The sequence below is a fragment of the Protopterus annectens genome, chromosome 4.part1 (assembly GCF_019279795.1).
Source record: "Protopterus annectens isolate FY-2018-M chromosome 4.part1, PAN1.0, whole genome shotgun sequence".
NCBI lineage: Eukaryota > Metazoa > Chordata > Ceratodontiformes > Protopteridae > Protopterus > Protopterus annectens.
In genome coordinates this window covers 190,817,531-190,843,146 of record NC_056734.1, presented here as the reverse complement: position 1 = coordinate 190,843,146, position 25,616 = coordinate 190,817,531, and the positions used below count along the sequence as shown (strand labels likewise).

The 25,616-nt window shown below is 37.0% G+C and overlaps 1 protein-coding gene across 1 annotated transcript in view; it reads right to left on the bottom strand.

Annotated features, from left to right (window-relative positions):
• The window catches only part of PDGFRB (platelet derived growth factor receptor beta), a 743,049-nt gene that overhangs the window by 389,148 nt on the left and 328,285 nt on the right, over positions 1-25,616 (bottom strand). Inside the window, exon 8 of the mRNA XM_044070754.1 lies at positions 4,492-4,615. Within this exon, the coding sequence (XP_043926689.1) occupies positions 4,492-4,615 (124 nt within the window). The remainder of the gene's footprint in view (positions 1-4,491; positions 4,616-25,616) is intronic.

The following is a 25,616-nucleotide window of genomic DNA, read 5'->3' as shown; positions in this document are numbered from 1 at the left end:
CCCCTTTTTAGCATCCTTTTCCCAATATACCCAGCATCCCTCCATAGCACATGTCCAAACCAACGCAATCTCGCCGTTCTTGCTTTGTCTCCAAACTGTCCAACATGAGCTGACCCTCTAACATACTGATGCCTAATCCTGTCCATCCTAGTCACACCCAGTGCAAATCTTAACATCTTTAACTCTACCACATCCAGCTCTGCCTTTTTGTCAATGCTACCGTATCCAACCCATATAACATAGCTGGTCTCACTACCCTCTTGTAGACCTTCCCTTTCACTCTTATTGGTACCCGTCTGTCACAAATCACTCCTGACACTCTTCTCTACCCATTCCACCTTGCCTGTACTCTCTTCTTCACCTCTCTTCCACACACACTATTACTCTGAACTGTTGATCCAAGTACTTAAACTCATCCACCTTTACCAACACTACTCCCTGCATCCTCACCATTCCTCTACCCTCCCTCTCATTTATACACTTATATTCTGTTTTAGCCCTGCTGACCTTCATTCCTCTCCTCTCTAAAGCATATCTCCAACTTCTCCAAGGTCTCCTCAACCTGGTCCCTACTCTCACTACATATCACAATGTCATCTGCAAACATCATAGTCCACGGGGCCTCCTGTCTAATCTCATCTGTCAACCTGTCCATCACCACTGCAAATAAGAAAGGGTTCAGGGCTGATCCTTGATGTAATCCCACCTCCACCTTAAACATATCTGTCACTCCCACCGCAGTCCTCACCAATGTCACACTACCCTTGTACATATCCTGTACTACTCTTACATAGTTCTCCGCCACTCCCGACTTCCTCATACAATACCACAACTCCTCTCTAGGCACCCTGTCAAATGCTTTCTCTAAGTCCACAAAGACACAATGCAACGCCTTCTGACTTTCTCTGTATTTCTCCAACAACACTCTCAGAGCAAATATTGTATCTGTAGTGCTCTTTCCTGGCATGAAACCATACTGCTGATCACTAATCATCACCTCCCTTCTTAACCTAGCTTCCACTACTCTTTCCCCATAACTTCAAGCTGTGACTGATCAATTTTATCCCTCTGTAGTTACTGCAGCTCTGCACATCACCCTTATTCTTAAAGATAGGTACCAAAACACTTTTTCTCCACTCCTCAGGCATCCTCTGACTTTCCAAAATTACATTTAACAATCTGATTAAAAATTCCACAGCCATTTCTCCTAAGCACCTCCATGCTTCCACTGGTATGTCTTCTGGGCCAACAGCCTTTCCATTCTTCATCCTCTTCATAGCTGTCCTTACTTCCTCCTTGCTAATCTGCTTCACTTCCTGATTCACTATCCCCACATCATCCAACCTTCTCTCTCTCTCTCTCATTCTCTTCATTCATCTGCCCTTCAAAGTACTCTTTCCATCAGTCACCACTTTACAGTTTCCAATCTCCTTCAGACTGGCTCTCCTACATAGGATATAATCCACCTGTGTGCATCTTCCTCCAATCTTGTACGTCACCCTATGCTCTTGCCTCTTCTTAAAATACATATTCACCACAGCCTTGTCCAATCTTTTCGCAAAATCCACAGTCATCTGACCTTCTGCATTCCTCTCCGTAACACCATACCTACTCATCACTTCCTCATCCCCTCTGTTCACTTCACCAACATGCCCACTGAAGTCTGCTCCTATCACTAGTCTCTCACCCTTGGATACACTCACCACCACTTCATCCAACTCACTCCAAAATTTTTCTTTCTCATCCATTGAACACCCAACTTGTGGAGCATATGCTCTAACAACATTCATCATTACACCATCAATTTCAAGCTTCGTAAACATCACTGTATCAGACACTCTCTTCACCTCCAAAACACTCTTGGCATACTGTTCCATTAGGATAACCCCTACCCCATTTCTTCTGCCATCCACACCATGATAGATCAATTTGAACCCGCCTCCTATACACTTGGCCTTACTTCCCTTCCATCTGGTCTCTTGCACAGTATATCAACCTTCCTTCTCTCCATCATATATATATATATATATATATATATATATATATATATATATATATATATATATATATATATATATATATATATATATATATATAGATATATATATACACACACACACACACATATATATATATATATATATATATACATACACACACACACACACACACACCCATACTTATATACATCATGTGGGCCTGATGACAAAGGTGTAGAGAGTAATGTTAACTTTCTTCAGTCTTGAGGATATATCTTGGTGATTAGTCTGGCTAGAGAAAAGGATTTCCTAACAACAGTGTATACACATGGTAAACAAAGGACAGTTTGCTGTTAATAAAAGCGTCCAGGTCCTTAATAATGGAGCCAATTTTCAAAGTGTCACATATCTGGTAGGTGCAGGTGTGCCTAATTTTGCCAAAAAGCACAATGTTTCACTTCTTGACACATTTACTTTAGGTTGTGTTCCACACAATGACCATTTTTTGGTATTCTAAGGTTTTGAAACAGATAAAGAAGACTTTGTGGCTGTCTTTAGCAGCAGTAGCAATTCTCGATTCTTACTTACATTTGGAGGATTTGATTTTGTTTCCGAGTTCTTTGACTTAAATTTGGAGGATTTGATTTTTGTTTCTGAGTTCTTTAATGATCTTTTTAAGTTTTCCTGTAGCTGTTGGGGTACTAGTTTTATACTTAATGTCTAGATGTTTCGGTTTTATTGCATAGTTTACCTGTACAAGGGTTCCAATAAAGGGAGTTTTTTTCTGAATTTGGCATTGTTTTTATATGTTGTGGGTACCCATGCCCTGATTCATGTTTTTGAGGAAGGCATGGAAATTATCAATAAACATGGCACTGCACGAGATTGGGTCATTGAGGTGAGGATGATGTTTACATTTCAATAGATCATCAGTTAGGATAAAGATGGTCTCACAGTAATCTCCTAAGACAGAGGAGTTTTGTGGCAGATCTGATCCTACTCTCATACTGCATCTCAATGGTGGTCAAATGTGACCAGTAATGTGGTCCCTGAAGGTACTGAGCATGGTGGGGGGCAGGTGCTATATTGCTAAGAACCAGGTCAAATATTTTAGAATCCCAGGTTTGGACTTGAACTAGTTTGTCTAAGGAAATGGCATTAATGAAGTCCAGGAATGTTACTGCACATTTTTTGTGGTGGTGTAGTTTTCTCAAATAATGGAATGGTAACTGAAATCTCCCACGAAAAATGTTAGGTTCAAAAGGTAGGGAATACAGTTTGTTCAGATATGCCTCATTGGTCACAGGTGACATGCAGAGGGTATGGTGGTTGGCTGTGATGTGGTATGGAATTTTACTTATCATGGCAAAGATATGAAATAGTTCAAGGTAATTTCCCTGCCTTAAGTGTGTGGAAGTAAAATGGCTTCTTAGTGATATAGACTTGCCCATTGCAATAACAGTTAGTTTTGGTATTAGGTCTAAAGAAGTCGAAGGCATTGTATCCTGCACTGTAGAGCAGTGCTATCACTGTTATGAAATTATGTTTCAAAAACTGCACATGTGTATCTTCAAGAGTTAGGAAAGTCTATAAGGAATGCGTCATCTTGTTGTGGCTTCTAGCATTGAACAGTGTTACCCTTGACTTTCATCTGCTATGTAGATAATTTGAGGAGAATGACCTTACCTAAAAAAAGCATTATGAGGGAAGTGCTGGGCAGCTATCAGTTGTATATATCATTTTATGTGCATAAGACAGCTGTACTAGGCTTAGGTGTTGTGTGAGTTCGAGCCAATTTAGTTCTTTTAGAGCTAGGCAGTGGTGGTAACAGTAGGGATGACATGGGTAGATGAGAACAGAGGGTCAAAGTAGAAGTGATGCAGGTGAGGACAGAGATAGGGTTTGTGTCCAGTGGAAAAGCACTTACAGTCAGATTTATTGATTTATCTTTTTTTGGCAAAAAGTGACAAGCTAACAGATTTTTTGCAAATGACTATCAACTTTGCCCACTGTAACAGACTTTGAGTTGCTGCTCTTAACATGGTTTTGTCACAGTTGAAATATAGTACGTCTCACATATCAAGTGTTTGCAAAGCAATATAAATTGCTGTCATAATGAAATATGACTGGAAAGGTATGTATATCTTTGTTCATTTGGTCTGCGACCTTGAGCTGGGTCTGAAAAAGGTCCACTGGGTTCAGTGCTCTATGCCAGTTAAAAAGTTAAAATAAAATACATAACCACTGAGTGTTGCATTCTTTGCCTTATATCATTTCCATGTTTGAAGTTAGTGTAGTGACGGAATAAAGGTTACATAAGTTGCTTACTACATAAATACAGGTAGAGGAGAAGGAAACCGGGTAACAGTAGAAGAAAAGAGAAAAAGAAAATTCAACAACAGTGGATCAAATAAGATGAAGGAATATGGTTCAACCACAATCAGAAGAGTTAAGACAAAATTAGAGCACATTACTTGACTCTCTCTGCATTCACATGCATATTTTTAGTTACCTGGTTAAATCATTGCAGATGTGCCACTGAATAACTGGCAGAGGCGATCCTTCAGCAATGCACACAACAGTTTGTGTTCCATTTGGTGCACGGTCCTCAGTCAGTGACACAACTTTAGAAGGCACTGAAAGGACAAAATGTACAAAAGACAGAATGAGTTACCAAAACTAAAATCTTCTGGTAATTTTGACTGTTGTTTCACTGAAAGAATGTAAGATACAGAAAAACAATTAAGAAAACAAAAGAATAAAACTGATATACTGCTCCCTAAAACATTATAAAAGTTATATATTCACCATAACTATGCATCTGTGTTGTCCATTTTCATTCTTCCTCAGCAGCTGGGTCTCTGATCTAACCTAAGATCCGGCTTGGCCACAATTACTTAGACTCTTGGATCCAGCTCTCAATCTCCTCTCATTACCCATAATGCCACAGTATCCTACAATACTTGAGATCAAGTTTGCTGCTCCAAATACAAAAGGATCCCACCTCAGGCCAAAATGAAAGGAAAGCTGATAGAAAAGAACTGGGGCTCATACAAGTAAAAGAGGTTCCATATCGACTGTCAGTTCACTCCAGGAATAGAAAGGAAGGGGGTAGGAGGTTGGGGAATTGAAGAATAAAAATGGACAACACAGATGCATAGTTATAGTGAATGCATAACTTTTATATCTGTTGTCACTTTCATTCGTTCAACTGTTGGGACAGAATCAGCAGCTATGTGAATCTTGGGTGACCGTCATAGAAGGATTTTTCGGAGTACTGCAGAAACAAAAGCAGCTCTGTTTCTGGAAATCAAATTCAATTTGTAATGAGCAGTAAAAGTATGAGCACTAGACCAAGTGGCTGCCCTACAAATGTCATCAGTTCAGGTTCTGGACTAAAAAGAAGATGAAGTAGCCATGGATTAAGTGGAGTGTGCTTTAGGTGGTCTAGGCAACGAAAGACCTCTGACTGTAAATGAATGATATGGAATCTGTAAGCCACTTTGCCAAAGTTAACATTAGAGACTGATTTACTCAGTTTACTGGAAGTAAACAAGATAAGTCTTGTGTTCTATGGGGATAAAAAAGATGAAGCGTGTAAAACTTTGAAGTTTGGAAAGAAAACGGGAAAACTGATAACTTGGTTAATACTTTTCTACAATTTGGGTAAAAGGGAATGATTAGTTTGTAAGGTAACCCTAGTTTTATGGAAAGCCAAATACAGGGATTTAGAGGAGAGGGGCTGAAGCGCAGACACTCATCTTGTAGAGGCAACAGCCACTAGAAAAGCCGTTTTCCAAGAAAGGAATTTAAGATCAGACTTAGCAGACAGCTCAAAGGGATGCTGTGCTAAATCCTGTAGTAGAAGTGTTAGAACCCGGGGGGAAGTAGAGTCTTTCACTGGAGGCCTAAACAAAAAGGTGCCTTTTAAGGAAAGCTTTGCACCACTTGGAAGATACTATAGGGGAAGTATGGTCTCCAATATGATAATTACAGATAGCTGCTAATTGCACTCTGATGTAATAAAACTAGCTCCTTCTTTAAAAATGGATGCCAAGAAGTCCAGGACATCTGTAACACGAGCATTAAAGGGAATTAATTCTCTCTGAAGGGCCCAAAAAGAAAATCTTTTACATTTACTGTTGCATATTTCCCTAATAAAGGCTTTCTGGGACGATGGCAATATCTGATGGACTGGGGAGGAAAGCCTGGGCTGTCTAACCAGTAGTGGAATTGGAGAAGCCATGCAGTCAACTTCAGGCCTGTGATGTCCGGGTGTGCTATCCCCATGGGATGAGACAGAAGGTCTCGACTAATGTCTAATATCCAAGGTGGACATCGAAGATGAGACCAAAGGAAGGGGAACCACACTTGACAAGGCCAAAAAGGGGCAATGAGAATAACCTTGCTCTTCAAAGGATACACGGCTGACTCCATCAACAGAAAATCTTTTCTGCCACTGACTGACAGAGACCAATTGTGAGGCATCAGGCTGGATTTGTAGAGCTTGTCCACTAGCACATTGTATTTCCTCAGGATGTACACTGCCATAAGAAAGTGGTTCAAAGAGATCGTTCACTGCCAAACTCTCACTGTCTCTCGACAAAGTGGATAGGATCAGATTATCCCTTGTTTGTTGATGTACCAGACCACAGACCTGTTGCTGGATTAGATTGCAAAAGTTCCCCTGGGTTGGCTGTCCTGGATGGCCTGCAATGCTAGTAGGACCACCCTTATTCTCCAGGACATTGATATGCAGATTGGACTCTTCAGGGGACACATTCATTGAATAGTCCTTTCCAAGAAATGCTCCCCCACCCCAGATGGGAGGTGTCCATGGTTATTGTGGCAACCGGGGATGAAAATACAAAACGGCATACCTGACAAACTTTCATGGAATGGATCCCTCCAACGGAGGTAGTTTTTGCAAACCCAAGTCAGCTTTATTTGTAAGGAGACAGGACATTGCAGAACTGGCCACTGAACAGCTACAGACCACTGAGGAATGTGCACATAGAATCGAGCCATCAGAATTAGGGTTATAGCAGCCACCACATACCCTAAAGCCTGTAGAACAAGTCTTAGGTTCATAGGTTCGTACTAGGCTATCTGCCCTGGGGCATTTATAAGCCTAGCCAGAGTGTGTGTGGCTTTCACCACCCCTTAGGATGAGAATACTATGCCCTTTTAGGGTTTAGTTTACTGTGCCTCTGTCTAGTAGTGACACAGAGATGACCCCCGGGGTAAACCTACGATCGCCCATCCACTCGTCAAGATTTCTCTTGAATAGAGTTAGTGAGGGGCTCTGCCTAATATGGATTGGGATTCTGTTCCAGAGTGTAGGGAGCCTCTGGGTTATGAATCTGTCCCTCCAGCACATCCTATTTATTTCTGTGTTGAGGTTTAAGTCTCTTGCTCTCGTGGCTCTAGTGGATTTGGATTTACTGAGGTGGAGCATGTCCATTAATTCCGGATTGGACATGGCCTTGTACGTCAGGCACAGATTACCTCTGAGTAGGCGGTATGCGACTGAATAGAGCTGGAGTTTTTTCAGTCGGGCAGCATATGACATATGTTTAAGACCCTTTATTCTCTTGGTGAGGAACTTTTGGGGTCTTTCCAACTGCTGCAGGTGTCGGGTAAGATACATCCCAAATGGGGCATTGTACTCAATCATTGGCCTGATAAGAGAAGAGTACAGGGGCACAATGACCTCTTTTGATCTAGATGTGAAACCCTTCATGATAAGGTGGGCAATATAGAAGGTCTTCCTATCCACTTTGGCAATGTGAGTGTCAAATGAGAGGTTACTGTCAACCTGGGTCCCAAGATCCCTGATTACCTCTTCTGTACTTAATGGATTACCACCTATGTGGTAATTTGTGGGTACCTTGTTTTTCCCAAAGGGTATGACTATACATTTTTTGGCATTCAGCTTAAGGCCATGGCTCTGGCACCAATTATCCGTTTCTATGAGGCCTCTCTGAAGGATGTTTGTGTCCGCTGGAGTATCAATTATGGCCCCCAGTTTGCAGTCATCTGCGAACTTTGTCAGCCACAATCCTCCAATGTTTGCCTGTACCTCGGAAAAATAAATGCCGAACAAGAGGGGTCCCAGGACTGAGCCCTGTGGGACACCGCTTGTGACTGGCTTAGAGTCTGACATTGCTCCAGCAACTCTGACCCTGTGGGTTCTGTCCTTGAGCCAGTTTGCAACCCATTTTGTGACTTATGGGTTTACATTTAAGGTGGTGAGTTTGTCTATGATGCCCGAGTGGGGTATTGTGGCAAAGGCTTTTGCAAGGTCAAGGTAGGCTGTGTGAACTTCTTTACCCTCATCAATGGCCTTAGTGACTGTTTCAAAAAAGTCGATCAAGTTCAAAAGGCAGGATCTGCCTTTGACAAAGCCAAATTGGGTAGGATCCAATGTCTGTAGGTCCCCAATGTCTTTGTTTATGAGTTCCATAATGATCCTCTCCATAGCTTTGTAGACCAGGCTCGTCAAGCTTATGGGGCGGTAATTTCCAGGGTCCGTAGAAGCACCGCCTTTGTGAAGTGGTATCACTGTCGCCGTACGCCACTCTTTGGGTACATATTCTGTAGTAAGGCTAATATTAAACAGCAGCCTTATGTGTGGGTTTAGTTCCTCTTGGAGTTCATGTAGCACACAGCCCGGGACACCATCCGGTCCCATTGATGTTGTGTTTTTAGCTTTAGAGAGGGCGGCTCTCACCTGGGCATCTGAGATGTTAGGGAGGCTACACTCTGCTGGGATAGTTATTTCTCCTTTTGGGGGAGAGGGGGAGGAGAAATTTGCACTGAACCTGTCTGCCAGAATGTTGGCAATGTCAGTGGGTTCAGTGTATTTTGTGTCATTTTGGACTAACTGAGCATATCTGGGAGTTTCCACCCAGGTTTCTAACATAGCTAAAGAAGGCCTTGTGATTGTCTTTTGTGTCTTTTGCGATTTTTCTCTCAAAGTTGGCCTTGGATGATTTTATGAGTGATCGTAGTTTTTTGCTAGTACTGATCAGAGATGCCTTCCCTTTTAGGGATTTTGCTCTGTTATGTAGTAGCTTCCTCCTCCTGTTGTAGAGTTTGTTTATGGCTGGGGTCCGCCAGACCGGGCGCCTGCCTTTGGGGGAATGGGTCTTGGTTTTATTTGGGATTGCATGATCCATGCATTCTTGAAGGTGCCCGTAGAAGGCATTTGCAAAGGATTCAGCAGTGTGGGTTGTGGTTTCCACTGGCCCAGGGGCCTTGAAGGATACCACTTCAGTCTTAAGAAGTGTGAAGTTGGCTTTTGAGAAGTTATATTAGATACAACTTTAGCAAACATGGGAAGAAAAACCATTGCACATTTGAAATTGAAAGAACAAGTATGTAGAATAATAACATTATATGCTTATATTAACTGTAAAGAAAGGGAAAGCTTACTTCATAAGATCGAGAGACAAAAATGTGAGAGAAAAAAATAAGGTTACTGGTAGAATATAATAGAATATTTATAGAATAGATTAGGTTTGGTTATCGGAGAAGGGGCGGTAGTTGAAACAGGATTTTCTGATCATCTTGCAATATGGCTAGAGATGAAATAAAATAAGGAATATATAAAAATAGGCAAAAGAATAAAAAGGATAATTGAAAAAGCATGGAATGAAGAAGGAATGAGATTAATAATACAGTTATGAGAAGATCATATTACCATTTAAAAATGTTATAAAAATTGGTCTGAGTGGTGTATGATATTTAAGGAAAAATATAAAAAAAAAAATTTTTTTTGTTTGTTTTTTTACAGCGGCAATATGATGTGGGAAAAGTAGAGACACAAAAATATAAAACATACAAAGATGCATTGGAAGATTTAGAACATAATAATAGAAAGAAGTCTGACAAAGAAAAATAATTATATGAAAGAAATGAAGAAAAAAATACAAGAAATGTTATATAAACAAAGATGTTTTTACAAGGAAAAAGAGAAGTATCGAGTTACTTAAGCAGATTAGTAAAGGAAGACGGTATTGTAATGAGAGAAATAAAAAATGTAAAAGGAAAAATAGAAAGAACTCAGGAAAAGATTATGAATAGTGTAGTACAATATGTACAAACAATGTTTAAAGAAAAAAGGTAGTTGAAAACATGGAAAGTAAAAAGTAGAAAAAAGTTAACAGAAAAAGAGAATAAAGAGTTGTAAAAGGATTTTTTTAAATGATTGTTTGTTTTTTGGGGGGGGGGTTAAATATATTATTGAGCATATTATTGAGCATTTCATCTCATTTGTTTTTTGTGGAAGTTTATATATTACATTTATATAGTAACACACATTTTTTAAACATTTTATGTATGTTGTTAATGATTATGAGTGTGCTTGGGTTCTGACTGATTTACATGACATTTCAATATATATGCATATATTTTTATTTAGTATGTAACCTTGGATATTGTCATTTTGAATGTGTCTTTTTAAGAAATTCAAGCAATTTAGAAATTTACAATTGAATAATTGGTTTTAATGAATATATAAATGAACAAGCTGGGTGTAATGATTTTGTATGACTCTGATGAAACCAGTATATCTGGTGAAAGCGCTCAGTCGGTGTGCTTGTTTGGATTAAACAGCTTCTTTTTCATCTGTTCGTGGTCTTTGCCTTATTGTCACCCTCATTCTGTGGTGGACCTGGTTGTATCTTAATTCTTTGGTGGATTCCTTTATTGGAGTTTATTCTTTGTTACTGTGTCAATTGTTTGGTCGACCTGGTTATTGAGGTGTTGGCGTGGCAAGACATGAGCATGGAAGCATTACTCAAGGAACTTACAGCAGTGTTGGGCAAGTTGATTCGGTTATATGAGGAGGAGACGGTCAAAAACGATGTTACCCCTGTTAACAGCCCTACAGAGACACAGGTAGAGCTGTACACTATGCATTCACCTAGCGACATAACACCAGGGCAAAGGGTTAACCCTACGGCAACTTATAGTGGAGTCGCTGGGCGAAATATTACTGGTGCTAGTATTTCCAATGCTGCTGTAGCCACCGCATCAGGTTCAATGGACTACAACACCCAGCAACGCAACCTTACTTCCTGGTTGGAAGCTCCTGCGTTGAACGTACATTGTGATTCGTCCACGGGTGATCATGAGGGTCAAGCCAACCAGCCATTTCCAACGCTCCGAGAACAAATTTTCAAATATGAGAAAGTTTGTACCAAATATCGTGCAGTTCAGTTGGACAGTTTGTTCTTAACCAAATCCAAGGATTTAAGGCAGGTACCGATGGGTTTACGCATCTGGAAACTACCCACGGGGATTGATCCTGACTCGGAAGCGTATAAGGAATTAATAGAATTATATCAAAGGACAGGTATGGAATTGCTTGATGTAATTTTGCGTCACAATGAGACTAAACTCAAACAGCTTCGCGAGGAAATGTCAGACTTGATACTAGTATCACAAATGATTTATTGTTCTTTCAACACAAGAATCACTTTGAGAAAGTTATAAAGAATGTGGATAGTTTTGTGAAAAAGAATATAGTAATTAAAAACAAAAAGTTAAGTAGAGACTGTGTTGCATATAAAACTGTGACAGCATATCCACCAGGACGGAAGGTAGTCAAATTACCTATGGAAACACACACTAGGTTTGATTCTAACAGTTTCAATGAAGAATGTATCAATGACTGTCAGGGTGAGGACATTTTTTTGGGAGAGCCGGTGATGCCTCGGAGGTCCGAGAGACTATTGAACAAGGGGCGACACCATGGCCAATTTCATCAATCGAGTCCAAGGAGGAGGGGGATGAATTTTCACTAGTACCTATTACCTCTGACTTTCAAGTTAATTTTGAAGTGTGTGAAGACATTAGTGGTTTGTTTCTATCTGACAGTCCGTGTTCACATGATGACAAAGTCAATGTGGGGGAACGTAGTGAATTTTGTAATGATATTATACCTCCACTCTCTTGCACTGTAGATGACGGAATTGTTGATTTTGGTGACAGGTATTATCCTGTTGTTCATGATGATAATGTTGAGGGGGGGGGTTTCAACATGACAACAACATAGTGGAAATTGTACAATTTGGTGTTGTTGATACTGTGATAGATAGTTACGTATTGAATGGCGGCAAAGTTTGTGATTTAAATGATATGGTTGGGTATGGGGGAAAGTAGTAAACTTTGTAACATCGCAACATTTCCACTAGATGGTGCAATAGATGATGGACCAGTAGATCTTGGTGAGGTATGTGTCCCTCCTGTTCATAAGGATTGTGAAGGGGTGGGAGGTTTTCACCATGACAACACCATTATTGATTTTGTACCATCAAGAGTTGTTGAAACTGGGATAGTTATCAATGAATTGTATAGTGGGAATGTCAGCAATTGGTTGACATGTTTTGACAACGAACCTAATGCGCTTGGTGGGGGTGTTGTATTATTGGATGACAATGGCATCCTTGATAATAAGGAAGTTGACACTTCATTGGATTTGGCCCATGCGAGTTTAGAGTTTGAATTGTGTAATGTTGGTGTAGAGATGAAGGGTGCCAACAATGTGACCTTTATTTCAAATGGAGGTATGAAACACAGTATTAATAAGGAAATGGGATTTATCATATACAACTACACTGATCGTGTGCTTAATGACTCACATTTTAAATTGTTTAGTAAGGGTGAAAAATTTGTGCCGAGTTTCAACATTGACACAATGCAGGTATTAAAAAGTTTCAAGCTGTTTGTGAGAGAAATAAATTTGAAACTTTATTTTCATTTATCTTGTCCGGGCAACAATACTCAGGACAGAGTATCTCAAGGTAGTGTACTTAGGAGGAAAAGTACTTTTGTGCCACCTCCTAATAAGGAAATTAGTACTTTTGAAAAAATGGTTGAATACGAATTGAGGAGAATGTGTTCACGAAGGGCTACATATGTTGACAATTTGACTAAAAATGAAAGGGCCGTACTCAAAGAATTCACATCATCTGGGCAATATAGATGCATGAGGTCAGATAAAGGTGGGGGGATGGTCATCATGCACAATATTGACTATGTTGGTCAAATAATGAAAATTTTGAATGATGACAGCACTTATGGCAAGGTATCTGTGCATGAGATTAATTTGGCATATCAGAGAATTGACCTATATTTGTTGGACGCCTTATATCAAGGAGTCATTAATGAAGCTGATTTTCATTTTCTGGTAGTGAAGTTCCCTAATATGCCAAAATTTTTTGGTATACCGAAGGTACACAAGGGAACTGAATGCTTACAGTTTCGCCCCATTGTTTCGGCAAAAGGTTCCAAGACTGAGCCTTTGGCTGCTTACGTTGATTTCTACTGTAAGAAAGCTCTAATGGATGCTGAACATATATTAAAGGATTCATGGCATTGTTTAGAGAGATTAAATTCGGTTGATTTTTCAAAATTGGGTAGCTTTGGTTTTTTGACAATCGATGTCATCAACTTGTTTTCTGTTATCCCACATCAAGAGGGCCTAGAACTATTTTATGACAGTTTGCATTCCAGTACGAGTTTTGATTCTGAGAAACTGGAGATTTGTCATGGGTTAATGGAATTGGTGCTTAACAACAATTTTTTTTACTTTTGAAGGGGAAAGGTACAAGCAGTTAACTGGGGTAGCAATGGGTGCCAGGTGTGCCCCAGTTTTTGCCAATTTGGTTCTTTTGGCCTGGGAAAAAGAAAACATTTTCAATTCTAGATTGTTTAAAAACATATTGTTGTATAACAGATTTCTTGATGATCTACTCATTCTTTGGAAGGGTGACGATGTAGTGCCAGGGAATTTATTGATTATTTAAACAACTGTTCTGGGTTTTTAAAATTCACGTATAATTGAGGTTGTGACTATGCAAATTACTTGGATATTAGGATTTCCAAAAATGAATTGGGGTTTCTTAGCAACATATATAGGAAACCTAGTTATGCTAATTCTATGTTGCACTATACTAGTTGCCATCCGATTCATCAGAGGAGAGGTTTGGTCAAAGGCCAGATGGTCCGTGTATCTAGGTTGATTAGTGATGACAAGGACTTCAAAGAAGAGATGTATACACTGATTGGTTTATTTTTGGAGAGGGGTTATCCATTGACACTTCTAATCAAAACCAAAAAGGAAGTATATAGGAAGAGGAGAAGTAAATATGTCCCGATTTTGAAAACAAAGGGTATACATTCTATCATTGTTAAGCCTAATAGTGAAGAATTCAATAAGGGTATAGATGTGACTAATCCTACTTTTGTATTGAAATATAATGACTGTTCTCTTGAAATATGTGCAAATTTGAAGGGCTTGAGGGATTATTTTTTGAGTGAAGGTTTAAAAACAATTTTGGGTGATGCTCCTGTGATTGTGTACAGTAGGGGAAATAATTTGAAGGACATTTTGGAGAGGAAAAATGATGGGTTTATGCGATCACAAATGAGTAAATGTGGACGTTGTAAATGGTGCAGATACATAGCTGAGGGTTCTAACCTTACGGTGGCAGGGTACGGGCGTACCATTGCTTGTCCTGGACGTTGTAATTGTGTTACGAACAATTGTGTGTACGTAGCTTCTTGCATGACATGCGAAGCATTTTATGTAGGTAAGACTACGAGGGGTTTGAAGGAGAGAATTAGGGAGCATTGTGGTTCTATCAGAAGAGGTGATGACCACAATGCCCTTTTTTGCACACTAGGAGTTGTTGTCAATTTAAAAAGTTTTTGTTTTTTATAGTGGATAGGATAAAACCTAACTGTTATGGTGATGTCAACAATCTTGTAGCCCTTCGAGAGATGGAGTAGAAGATTAGGTTAAATGCCACAAAATTTCCAGGGATTAACGAAAGCATATCTTTGAAACCTTTGCTGAAGCATAGGGCCAATTATATTTAGGCACATACCACTGTAGAGATATTATGGTGGTTATAGGTGGTTAATGAGTGATATACTGTGTTATGTTTATTTACACAATAATTCTTCTAGGGTCATCTGATCAATGTTGTTTGTTTTTTGGGGGGGGGTTTAAATATATTATTGAGCATATTATTGAGCATTTCATCTCATTTGTTTTTTGTGGAAGTTTATATATTACATTTATATAGTAACACACATTTTTTAAACATTTTATGTATGTTGTTAATGATTATGAGTGTGCTTGGGTTCTGACTGATTTACATGACATTTCAATATATATGCATATATTTTTATTTAGTATGTAACCTTGGATATTGTCATTTTGAATGTGTCTTTTTAAGAAATTCAAGCAATTTAGAAATTTACAATTGAATAATTGGTTTTAATGAATATATAAATGAACAAGCTGGGTGTAATGATTTTGTATGACTCTGATGAAACCAGTATGTCTGGTCAAAGCGCTCAGTCGGTGTGCTTGTTTGGATTAAACAGCTTCTTTTTCATCTGTTCGTGGTCTTTGCCTTATTGTCACCCTCATTCTGTGGTGGACCTGGTTGTATCTTGATTTTTTTAAATGAGCTAGATAAAGTATTAGGACAAGTAAATAAAGAATTAGCTGCAGGCCCGGATAGAATAGGGTATAAAATGTATAAAAAATTAAGAAAATTGGCAAATAAGAAATTAAAGATTTTGAATGAATGGTTAAATGAAGGTTTTATATATGAAGAATTATGAAGTGGAATGCTCAAATGCATATGGAAGAAGGAAGACAGAAGAGAACTTAAAAAAATGCAGACAAATAGCACTGAATAATAATGATTATAAAAGCTTTATGAAAATAATACAAAAGAGATTTGAAACTAAAATGGAAAATATCATGGAAGACAGCATATATAGTACAAAAGAGAAAAGATGTCAAGTATTATTAATGATAGAGAAATTGTGGATGATATGCACAGAAAAGAAGTAGAAATCATGGCAGGAGACTTTAACAGAGCATTTGACACAATTGGTCATGAAATCTTTTGGGTAATAATAAAAGAATACAAGTGAGAAAGTTAAGAAATTATGTATGTCAGCATATAGTAATATTAAAATAAAAATACTTATAAATGGCTGGATAAGCCAAGAGGTACATATGAAGAGTGGTGTAAGACAGTGATGTCCAGTGACTTATATACTCTTTGCATTAGTTATGAATGTGATAGTATGTGAAATAAATTACAAAATGAAGGAGGCAGGGTACACAACATCTGAAGTGTTAAGAATTCCAGTTCTGCTAACATTTGCAGATGACATTATAATGTTGTTTTTGTTGTTTGTCTTTTGGCTTTTCCTGATAAGGGGTCGCCACAGCGGAACTCCGGTCCACTAATGATTATCAGTAGATTTTTATGAAATGCCGAGGTGCCAGCTCGACGCCCAACCTTCAACAAAGGCACGCCCATTTACACACGCATGTCTTTTGAATGCTACCCAACCGCGGGGAGGACATGCAGACTCCAGACAGAAGGAATTCCCAAGCCAAACCGAAAATCGAACGGGAAAACCTCTTGCTGTGAGGTAACAACGCTACGTCCGTACATTATAATAACTGCAAAAAAAAATAAATCTGAAAAAAAGAAGTAATACTTTGTACAAATGAGTGTCTAGAGATGATAGTGATGGCTTTAAATAAAGAGAAAAGTAAAATGTTAGGTGAGGTAGTAAAGATCAGGGATATATATTTTACAATGAATGAAATTTGTGAGTGTTGGGTATACATTTTTGGAATAAAGATGTTAGTAGAATTCAATGGGGAAAAACAATAGAAGAAACAGAAGAAACATGCCTTTTCTGGAGAACATAATTATTATTCAGAAAAATGCTTATTTGATAAATTCAGTACTCTCGCCCAACTTCAAGCACCTCCATCTGTAATCCTGCTCTCTTTAAGATGTCCCTTAGACAACATCTTTTCTCAGACTGGCTATGCCCATCATGCCAACATAACTCTCACTCAACACTGCTCCACCTTCTCTATGGCTTGCTGGTGTGTCACCTAACTCTCTCTACAAGCAAACCCCACTTGCCAAACACATTTCTTCTCTCCAGGCTATCTTTCACTGTCTTCTGTCTTCCTCTTACCTCCATTACTAACCACCAGAGCCATCACTCTGTCTTGACAACTTCCACTACTAGCACCTCAAATATCTTAATAGTCAATATCTAAAAACTGGCATCGCATGTGCACATACCCTCAGCAATCTATAATCTCTATGCTGACTTTCTCTTGCACAATGTCCTTTAACAATGTTAATTACTTGCATTATATAATTGGGTAGTATGTTTATAAATAATTGGAACATTTTGCTGTTTTGCAGTAACTGGGTAATATCTACAAAAAATAATCCAAAACTTTTGCTCATACTATGCCCAAGTTTGTTACTGTACAATACCGGTTAGCTCTGGTATGTATTTGTATTTTGCACCTGACTTGTTAAGGTATGTCCAAGCTTGTTGCTATATAATATCTGCTAACTCTGGTATGTATTAGTATTTGTATCTACTTGTTAAATGTATGCGGAGCTTTTCTCCCTGGGCCTCCACTACACCCAGTGGACCTTCCTGGTAAACAAATGCAATAAATAAATACATATATACACACATACTGATGGGAAAAATAGCACATTTAACAAGTGTATTTATGTGGCCAAATTTGAAAAGGAATTATTGCAGATAACATATTCATTTATATGGTGTTCTAGACTATTTACAAGTGGTTTAGAGTTAATTAACCCAGTGGTACATGCTGCTTCATTAAATTTGTAAAAATTCATATGTGGATAAATGAAAAATATGAGAGATTAGTAGTAAAACTGTATACATATAAATTTAATACATTTTGGGGGATGACAGTAAAAGAGAAAAAGAGTGTATAAATCAAGAAATAAAATGTTACCAAGAAAAAAAATCTGTGGAAAATAAAAACTGAGACTATAGAGAAAGACAGAAAAGTATGGTATAAGAATATAATGATAAACATCACTATACAAATCCATGGGAGAATATAACAGATGAAAAAATTAAAGCTATAAAAATAATAAAAAATTAAGGCTATAAAATAATAAGCAAATGGTCTAATTAGGAAAGTAGAATGCCATGATTTTTTGTGGAGACTGATAATACATAAATTGCCATTAAAATGAAATATGCCATATAAAAAGAAAAGTGAAAGAATATGTTAACATTGTCAAGCAGAAAGTATGAAACATGTTTTTGAAATGTAAAGGACTAAAAAAGTTATGGGGAAAGCTATAAACATATAACAGAAATTGATACAATAAAGATGGATATGATTACATCTGGATATTATAAGAATAGAAGAAAAAACATGTTAAAATAATACATAAAAAAGTAATTTTATGTTACATGGGTTATATGGAATGAAAGAATAAGTGAAATTATGTTTAATGGTAAATGGATTTTAGCACCAATATTAAGTCAAATCAGATGGTTGTTATGGAAAAAAGGAGTTGGGGTCTAATAGGAAATGATGAATATGTGTAGAATATTTCTATATTTATATATTTGTACATATGTAAATATTTTTAAATATATAAATATTTTGTAAATAAGAGTTATTTTTGTATATAAATAAAGGACCCTTGCTCTTTCTGACAGGTGCTCTAGGATCTTTTACAGCCAACAGAACCACTATCGACTCAAGCAAATGATGTGTTGGTTTAAGGTCTCATCTGAAGAATGGAAGACACAGGAATGTAACACCCCCCCCATACTGTACTGCAGTGTTAGCAATGTATCTACTTGGTGTGGGAATAGAACCCACAGCCTTCTGCGCTAATGGTGAATGTGCTACCTGCTGCACCACTGACACTGCAAAGGTAGGTTATCAAAGCACAATTTTTCACATACATTTTGTTAAATTCTGTATTATTGAACAAAACATATTTTGAAAAGTATGGCTGAGAAATGGACTACCCCACACTGGGGAATTAATCTCTTTTTTGGTATTATGCAATCTCAGAATTGGTATAATTAAGTTAATGGAGGTTTGTGGGATTTAGTCACCCATGTGAGGGTGAAGGAGGGCTCTCCCCTAAAAAAAAGATAGTTTTTTTTTACTTTCTTCATTAAGCCAGTCTTTCAAGATTATAAAATTGATAACACAGACTTCCAAGACAGCAGCATTCGATGGATTACCCTAAACTGCAATTTCAGAGTCCGTTTTCACGAAAATACATTTATTCAAAAATGCACTTTCGATAAAACTGACTCACTGAAACACAAAATAAAAAAAATACACTAAACACATGTATGCAGGGGGTCAAGCCCCCTGCGCCCCCTCACACCCCCAATATTTATTTATACTAACTCCAAGATTGCACTACTGTGGGGAAAATGGAACATTCCCTTATCCTCACTGTACTGTGATGTACAACGAACAAGCTCCCCTCCCATACACCATGGAAAAACCTGTGACCTCATTTCGCTGAACTATTTTTGCAAAAGTACATTTTTGAATAAATGCACTTTCGCGAAAACAAAACTCATGAAATTGCAGTTTGATGAACTGTAATTTTGAAGGGTCAAAGTAGACCCACACTTTATATCTGTCTATCTGTATATGTATGTGTGTGTGTGTGTGTGTGTGTGTATATTGTGTATTGTGTATATATATATATATATATATATATATATATATATATATATATATATATGTGTATATATATATATATATATATATATATATATATATATATATATATATATATATATATATGTATATACATATACACTAAGAAGAAAAAAAGCAAGTAACCGGTCTGCCAACCACAAACTGTTTATTGAATTGAGCGCTTTCGTCAGGCATTATATAATAATATATAATACAACCTAAATAGATTCTGGAGTTTCATTTATAAGTTCCCCAGTCCCTTGGAAATGTGTGTAACATTATATTCATGTGACACTGGCTTTTACTTTCAGGTAACCAGCAAAAGTTTCCTGCTCAAGATTTGGCTTAAATCAACTTCTTATGTCCTTCAAATGTTTCAAGCCACTGATAAACAAAATTAGAATATTAATGATCATTTTGTGGGGAAAAAACTGCCACAATTAATAAATAAGTGAGGAAAAACATTAAGACTCTAGAGGAGCTTTATAACTAACTACAAAACCATTTACCTTCAAAGTATAATTTTTGGCAGAACCTTCATCAGATTTACCCAATAAGGTAATTAATTCTTTATTATGAATCATACTTCTCAACCTCTTAGAGCAAGAAATCTGGACAAAGCCATATATAAAAGTGGGACAAAGGCCCAAAAATAGGGACGATTTTTAAATATTGCTCTTGCAGACATAAACTTGCTAGAATAACACGTTTTGCATTGACATGAATTTTCTGAAGGGTATAAAATCCGAAATGAAAAGGACTTCTTTTCCTTCTGTTTTCAAAAACCACCCCTCTGCTGTGTGCTCTCTCCATGCCCTCTCTTGAAGTTGGCAGTCTTTTTTTTTTCTCCATTAGTGACCTGTTATACTTCTTGCAGCAAGAAATCTTTTGTTGTGTTGGGCTGGTTCAGGAGAGGGGTACTTCTTCCCATTGTAAGTTTTGTTTGTTTATAGTAACCAATGATAAGGAAGTGTCCAAAATAAACTAAGAAACAAAATAAAGGACACTAGCGAACCCCAGGCACAAAATATCAAAAACCACGAAATAACCTGAAGGGTGTAAATTCACCCAGCACTGTAAACACCCAGTAAAAATCGAGTTTCTTATAAAGTCCAAGGCAAAACTGCTATGAAGAAGTAAAGAATGAATAGTCTAGATATTCAATATTAACATAATTATATTTTAGAACAGTTATCAAAGAGAAGCAGTGAACCAACCACCAGGACCAATCAGCTAGAAGAGCTAAAACAAAGGAACCACCAGATAGTAGAGCCAAAATTGTCCATATACTGCCAATTAACAAGCCAATTAGCAAATAAATCAAATCATATACATGTAAACATCAATATAAAAACACATAACGTATAAATGTAAACATCAATAAAACCATGCAGTATTTCTAAACAGACTCATTTTCTTAAAAATCCATTTTTGAACTCAATTTGTGAAACACCATGATCAACAGACCGAATATTAGGGGCATAGTGATCAAAACAATCCGTTCATTCTGTTTCAAACTGCAGTTAGCTGTGTGCATGTAGTCATAAGCCTGAATATTTATGCATTGAATAGAATGCTAAAAGATTATTCCACCACAAGCACATCCATGTTAAAAAGCGTGGATATAGAATGGATGGGCCAATGTGTTTGTCCCGATAATCATATTCATTTGTGATTACATATAAGTCTCTTCATGGACCGAACATGATTTTTGTTTCTATTTATTCATTCATTGCACATATTACATTTTTTATTATACATATCTTCTTGTAATTGATATTTGAGTTTTATGTATATGAACAATGCCTGTTTAGTGGTTTTGTGTTCATCGCTGAACGAAGTATAGTCCCTATCAGAATGGATGAACCAATGTCATTGTTCTGATTCTATATTCACTTGTGTTTGGTTTTACTGGCCATGGCTCTTTAGTATGATTACGTATTGTTCAGAATTCAGCTTCTGAATTTAGTTTTCAGGTTGATATTAATGTAAGCCAAACACCGCTCCATACAATGAAGCTTAATACAAAATCAGTTTGTTTTATGTAAATAATATGGTTATATGCCTATATCCTATATTCACGTGCTTACATATGCCTTCTATATCCACGCTTTTTAACATGGATGTGCTTGTGGTGGAATAATCTTTTAGCATTTTATTCAATGCATAAATATTCAGGCTTATGACTACATGCACACAGCCCGATTCATAGTTAGTAACTGCAGTTTGAAACAGAATGTGATTGTTTTGATCACTATGCCCCTAATATTCGGGTCTGTTGATCATGGTGTTTTAATGTAAATATACCCTTAATGCGGATGTGCTTGTGTTGGAATAATCCCCCAGCATTTTAATGCAAAAGTATTTAGGCTCATGACTGAATGTTTTTAGTCTGATAAAAAGCTCCGTATTTATTAGAGCAGTGACTGTAGTCTAAAACACAATGGACGGAAGAATGTGATTGCTTTGATCACTATGCCCCCAATGTTTGGGTCCATAGAGTATAGTGTTTTAGTTTAAATATACCGTTCAGGAGCATAGTTCCTTGAATATTACTTCAAGGTTGACATGGCTACAAACACAAATTGAGTTCAATAATGTGGATTTTAAGAAAATGAGTCTGTTTAGAAATACTGCATGGTTTTAGACTTTACATTTTGATGTTTACATTTATACTACAGGTTTACGTACCTAGTTATGTGTTTTTTATATTGATGTTTTTAATGTTGATGTGCTGTTAGTACAACAGTTGCTTAGCAACATGTATATGATTTGATTTTTTTGGCTTGGTTGTAATTGATGGATTCTCCGCTTTTGGCACTATAAATGATTAGTAAATTAATGAAATCTGATGAGCGTGGGTTTAACCGCTGTGCGCTTTATTCTTTCTTGTTCACTAATAAAAGATAGCTCAATTCTATAGCATCTTTTCATTCTAATGAAGGCATTGTATTTCTACGTGCAGTATATGGACAATTTTGGCTCTACTATCTGGTGGTTCCCTTTGTTTTAAATTTCTAGCTGATTGGTCCTGGTGGTTGGTTCATTGCTTCTCTTTGATTACTGTGTTGTGAACCATTGATTTTAGAACAGTTGTTAAATACTTTTATAATTTGTTTATTTAGAAACTTGTTCCAATTGAAGGTTTTATATTGGCATTTATGTATTTAACTGTTGAATATTTGAATGTGAATTGGTTTTTGTTACTAATTGGTTGCACTATATAAGGCATGAAGGGGAGGGTTTTAAATGTTTCTGATGAAGTTGTGGACGAAAACGGAAGGTTGAATAAACGTTAAGAAGCTTGTGGACTATTCATTCTTTACTTCTTCATAGCAGTTTTGCCTTGGACTTTATAAGAAACTCAATTTTTACTGGGTGTTTACAGTGCTGGGTGAATTTACACCCTTCAGGTTATTTCGTGGTTTTTGACATTTTGTGCCTGTGGTTCGCTAGTGTCCTTTATTTTGTTTCTTTGTTTGTTTATAGACTTATTTATTTTTTTTGTTTTTCTCTAAGCCCATGTGTAGTATTTAATTCTCTCTCTCTGTCTTCTGTTTTCTTCTCATTCCAGCTCTCACAATTCAGCATCCAGCATCTTAAATCCCATTTTTGTTTTATTTGCTAACTGTATATACCCACTTGACATGTGTCCCTTTTCTGTGGTGACCCACAGTCTCTGGTTAGTTGGAGGTGGAAGGAGTTAAGACCTGTACCCTGCACTACAGGAATTAGTTTGACAGCTCAGAACCTTAATCCTTCAGTTTCTGGGAAACATTATTACTTTAAAGGTAGTACTTACAGGGTCTTTGGTATCTTTTATTGTTTTAAAGTAAATCTCTGACCTGACCAACTTACAGTTAAAATGACAGTATGTGTAAGTGAGTTTGTTTTGTGTGTGTATAAATATATATGTGTGTGTATGTATATGTGTGTACATATATATATATTCATATATATCATTATAGATAGCTACAGATATTTACACACACACAGCACTATCAAAAGTTCAAGTATAAAGACAATGAAAAAACACCTTGAATCACAAAGATTTGAAAAGTAAAACAGTCAGAAAGAGAAACATTTTTTCATTTTTGTAGGATGCCCTACCACCACCACTCCAAGATCATACTACAGAGGGAAAGGGCAAATTTCCCAGTCCCCCACTGTTCTGCAGTCTCGCACAGTAAATGCTGGTAACATTTGGTCAGCTACTTTTCTTGATCAGCTGTACCAGCTTTTCCAATTTTCAACCAAATGCTTCTCAATAAAATTAATATAACCTATATTAACATATATGTGTGTGTGTGTGTGTGTGTGTGTGTGTGTGTGTGTGTGTGTGTGTGTGTATATATATATATATATATATATATATATATATATATATATATATATATATATATATATATATATCTATATATAACTGAAACAACCATACACAAACTAAGAAGAAAAAAAGCAAGTAACCGGTCTGCCAACCACAAACTGTTTATTGAATTGAGCGCTTTCGTCAGGCGTTCGCCCCAAGACTTCTTCAGAATAAAAACAGCTGTAACCAACTTCCGTTTAGATAAGCAACCAGTCAATTCACATGTATGAACAGTGCTAGAGTATTGGTTAAAAAACAAGAGGCAAAACATCATAAATTGAATAACAAATACATATAAAGCTTATTTTGAAAACTTTAAAAATCAAAATTAATCAACCCTAATCAATGTTTAAAATCTGTGAACATAAGTAAATTAAAAATTGAAAAATATTGTCAACATTATACTGTATGTGAAATTCAGACTTTAATTTTAAATAACTTGAAATCAACACTCTTTCATTTAAACCAGGTTTGCTTGTAGCATTGCTTCTGAGCTGCCAGAGTAGTTCTTTGTATTCAAGAAATAACTCCATTGGCCCACCCCTACTATTTTCATTGCAAACCTGTTCTAAAACAGCAAACTTAAAGTTATGATTTGGGTGATCCGCTATGTGCTTGGCTAATGCATTATTGCCATTGCCCTTCCTAATATCATAAACGTATTGGTAAATATGTTTATTTAATGTATTGATAGTCTTACCAATGTAAAAACATTGACAGTCCTGGCAAATAGCAATACATATAAGGTGCTTACTTTGACAGTTGAACTTTTTATGCAAGTACACTTTACCGTATCCATTAATATAAATAACATTGGTCTCCAAAATAAAGGGGCATTGCGTATAATATCCACATTTACGCATATAACCCTCCTTTTTGGCAGTGCAATTATGTTCCAAAAGACTCTTTAAACACGTATCCCTCCTGTATATATAATACAAGGTTTGTCCTGAAATCTTGATTTACAACTGTCATCACTAGTGAGAATTGTCCAATCGTTAAACAAGATGTCTCTAATGCTGTAAAAAAGGGGGTTAAAATTAAGAATCATGGCATCAGTATAGGTAACCCCCTCCCTAGTGTTTAAAGCCGAGGTCCTAATGATATTGGTCAGACCAGAATCCAAGGCAAAACCCAAAAGTGGAAAAAAGTGACCATTGTTTCTTTTTTCCTTTACTCATTTAAAATAGAGTCAACAAAGGTACCCCCTTCTAGTAAGCATACCCTTAAGCTTGTCAATCTCCTGTAAAAATAGTGTCCAATCACTGACCATCCTTGCTAACCATACCCCCCGTCCTTTAACTAAAGATTTTTTCTGATGGACGGGGTGAAAGCTATCAAAATGTAGCAAGGTGTTGGAATATGTGGGTTTTCTGTACAAAGTAGAAATAAATCTATGATTCTGTAAATCCTTACTTATAGTAATGTCCAAAAAAATTGATAAATTCCTTATTTTGTACTTTAGTGAATCAGTACTTGAGTTTAAGAAACAAAAAAAAACTGCTCAAGCTGTTCTTCATTTCCATCCCAAAAAATTAAAAGATCATCAAGGTATCTCCCATAAAATCTGCAGTGCCTAAAAAGTGCATTCTCAAATACTGTGGTCAGTTCTCATTGGGTCAGTACAGTGTTAGCAAATAGGGAGGCACAGGCCACCCCCATTGCCACTCCTGTTTTC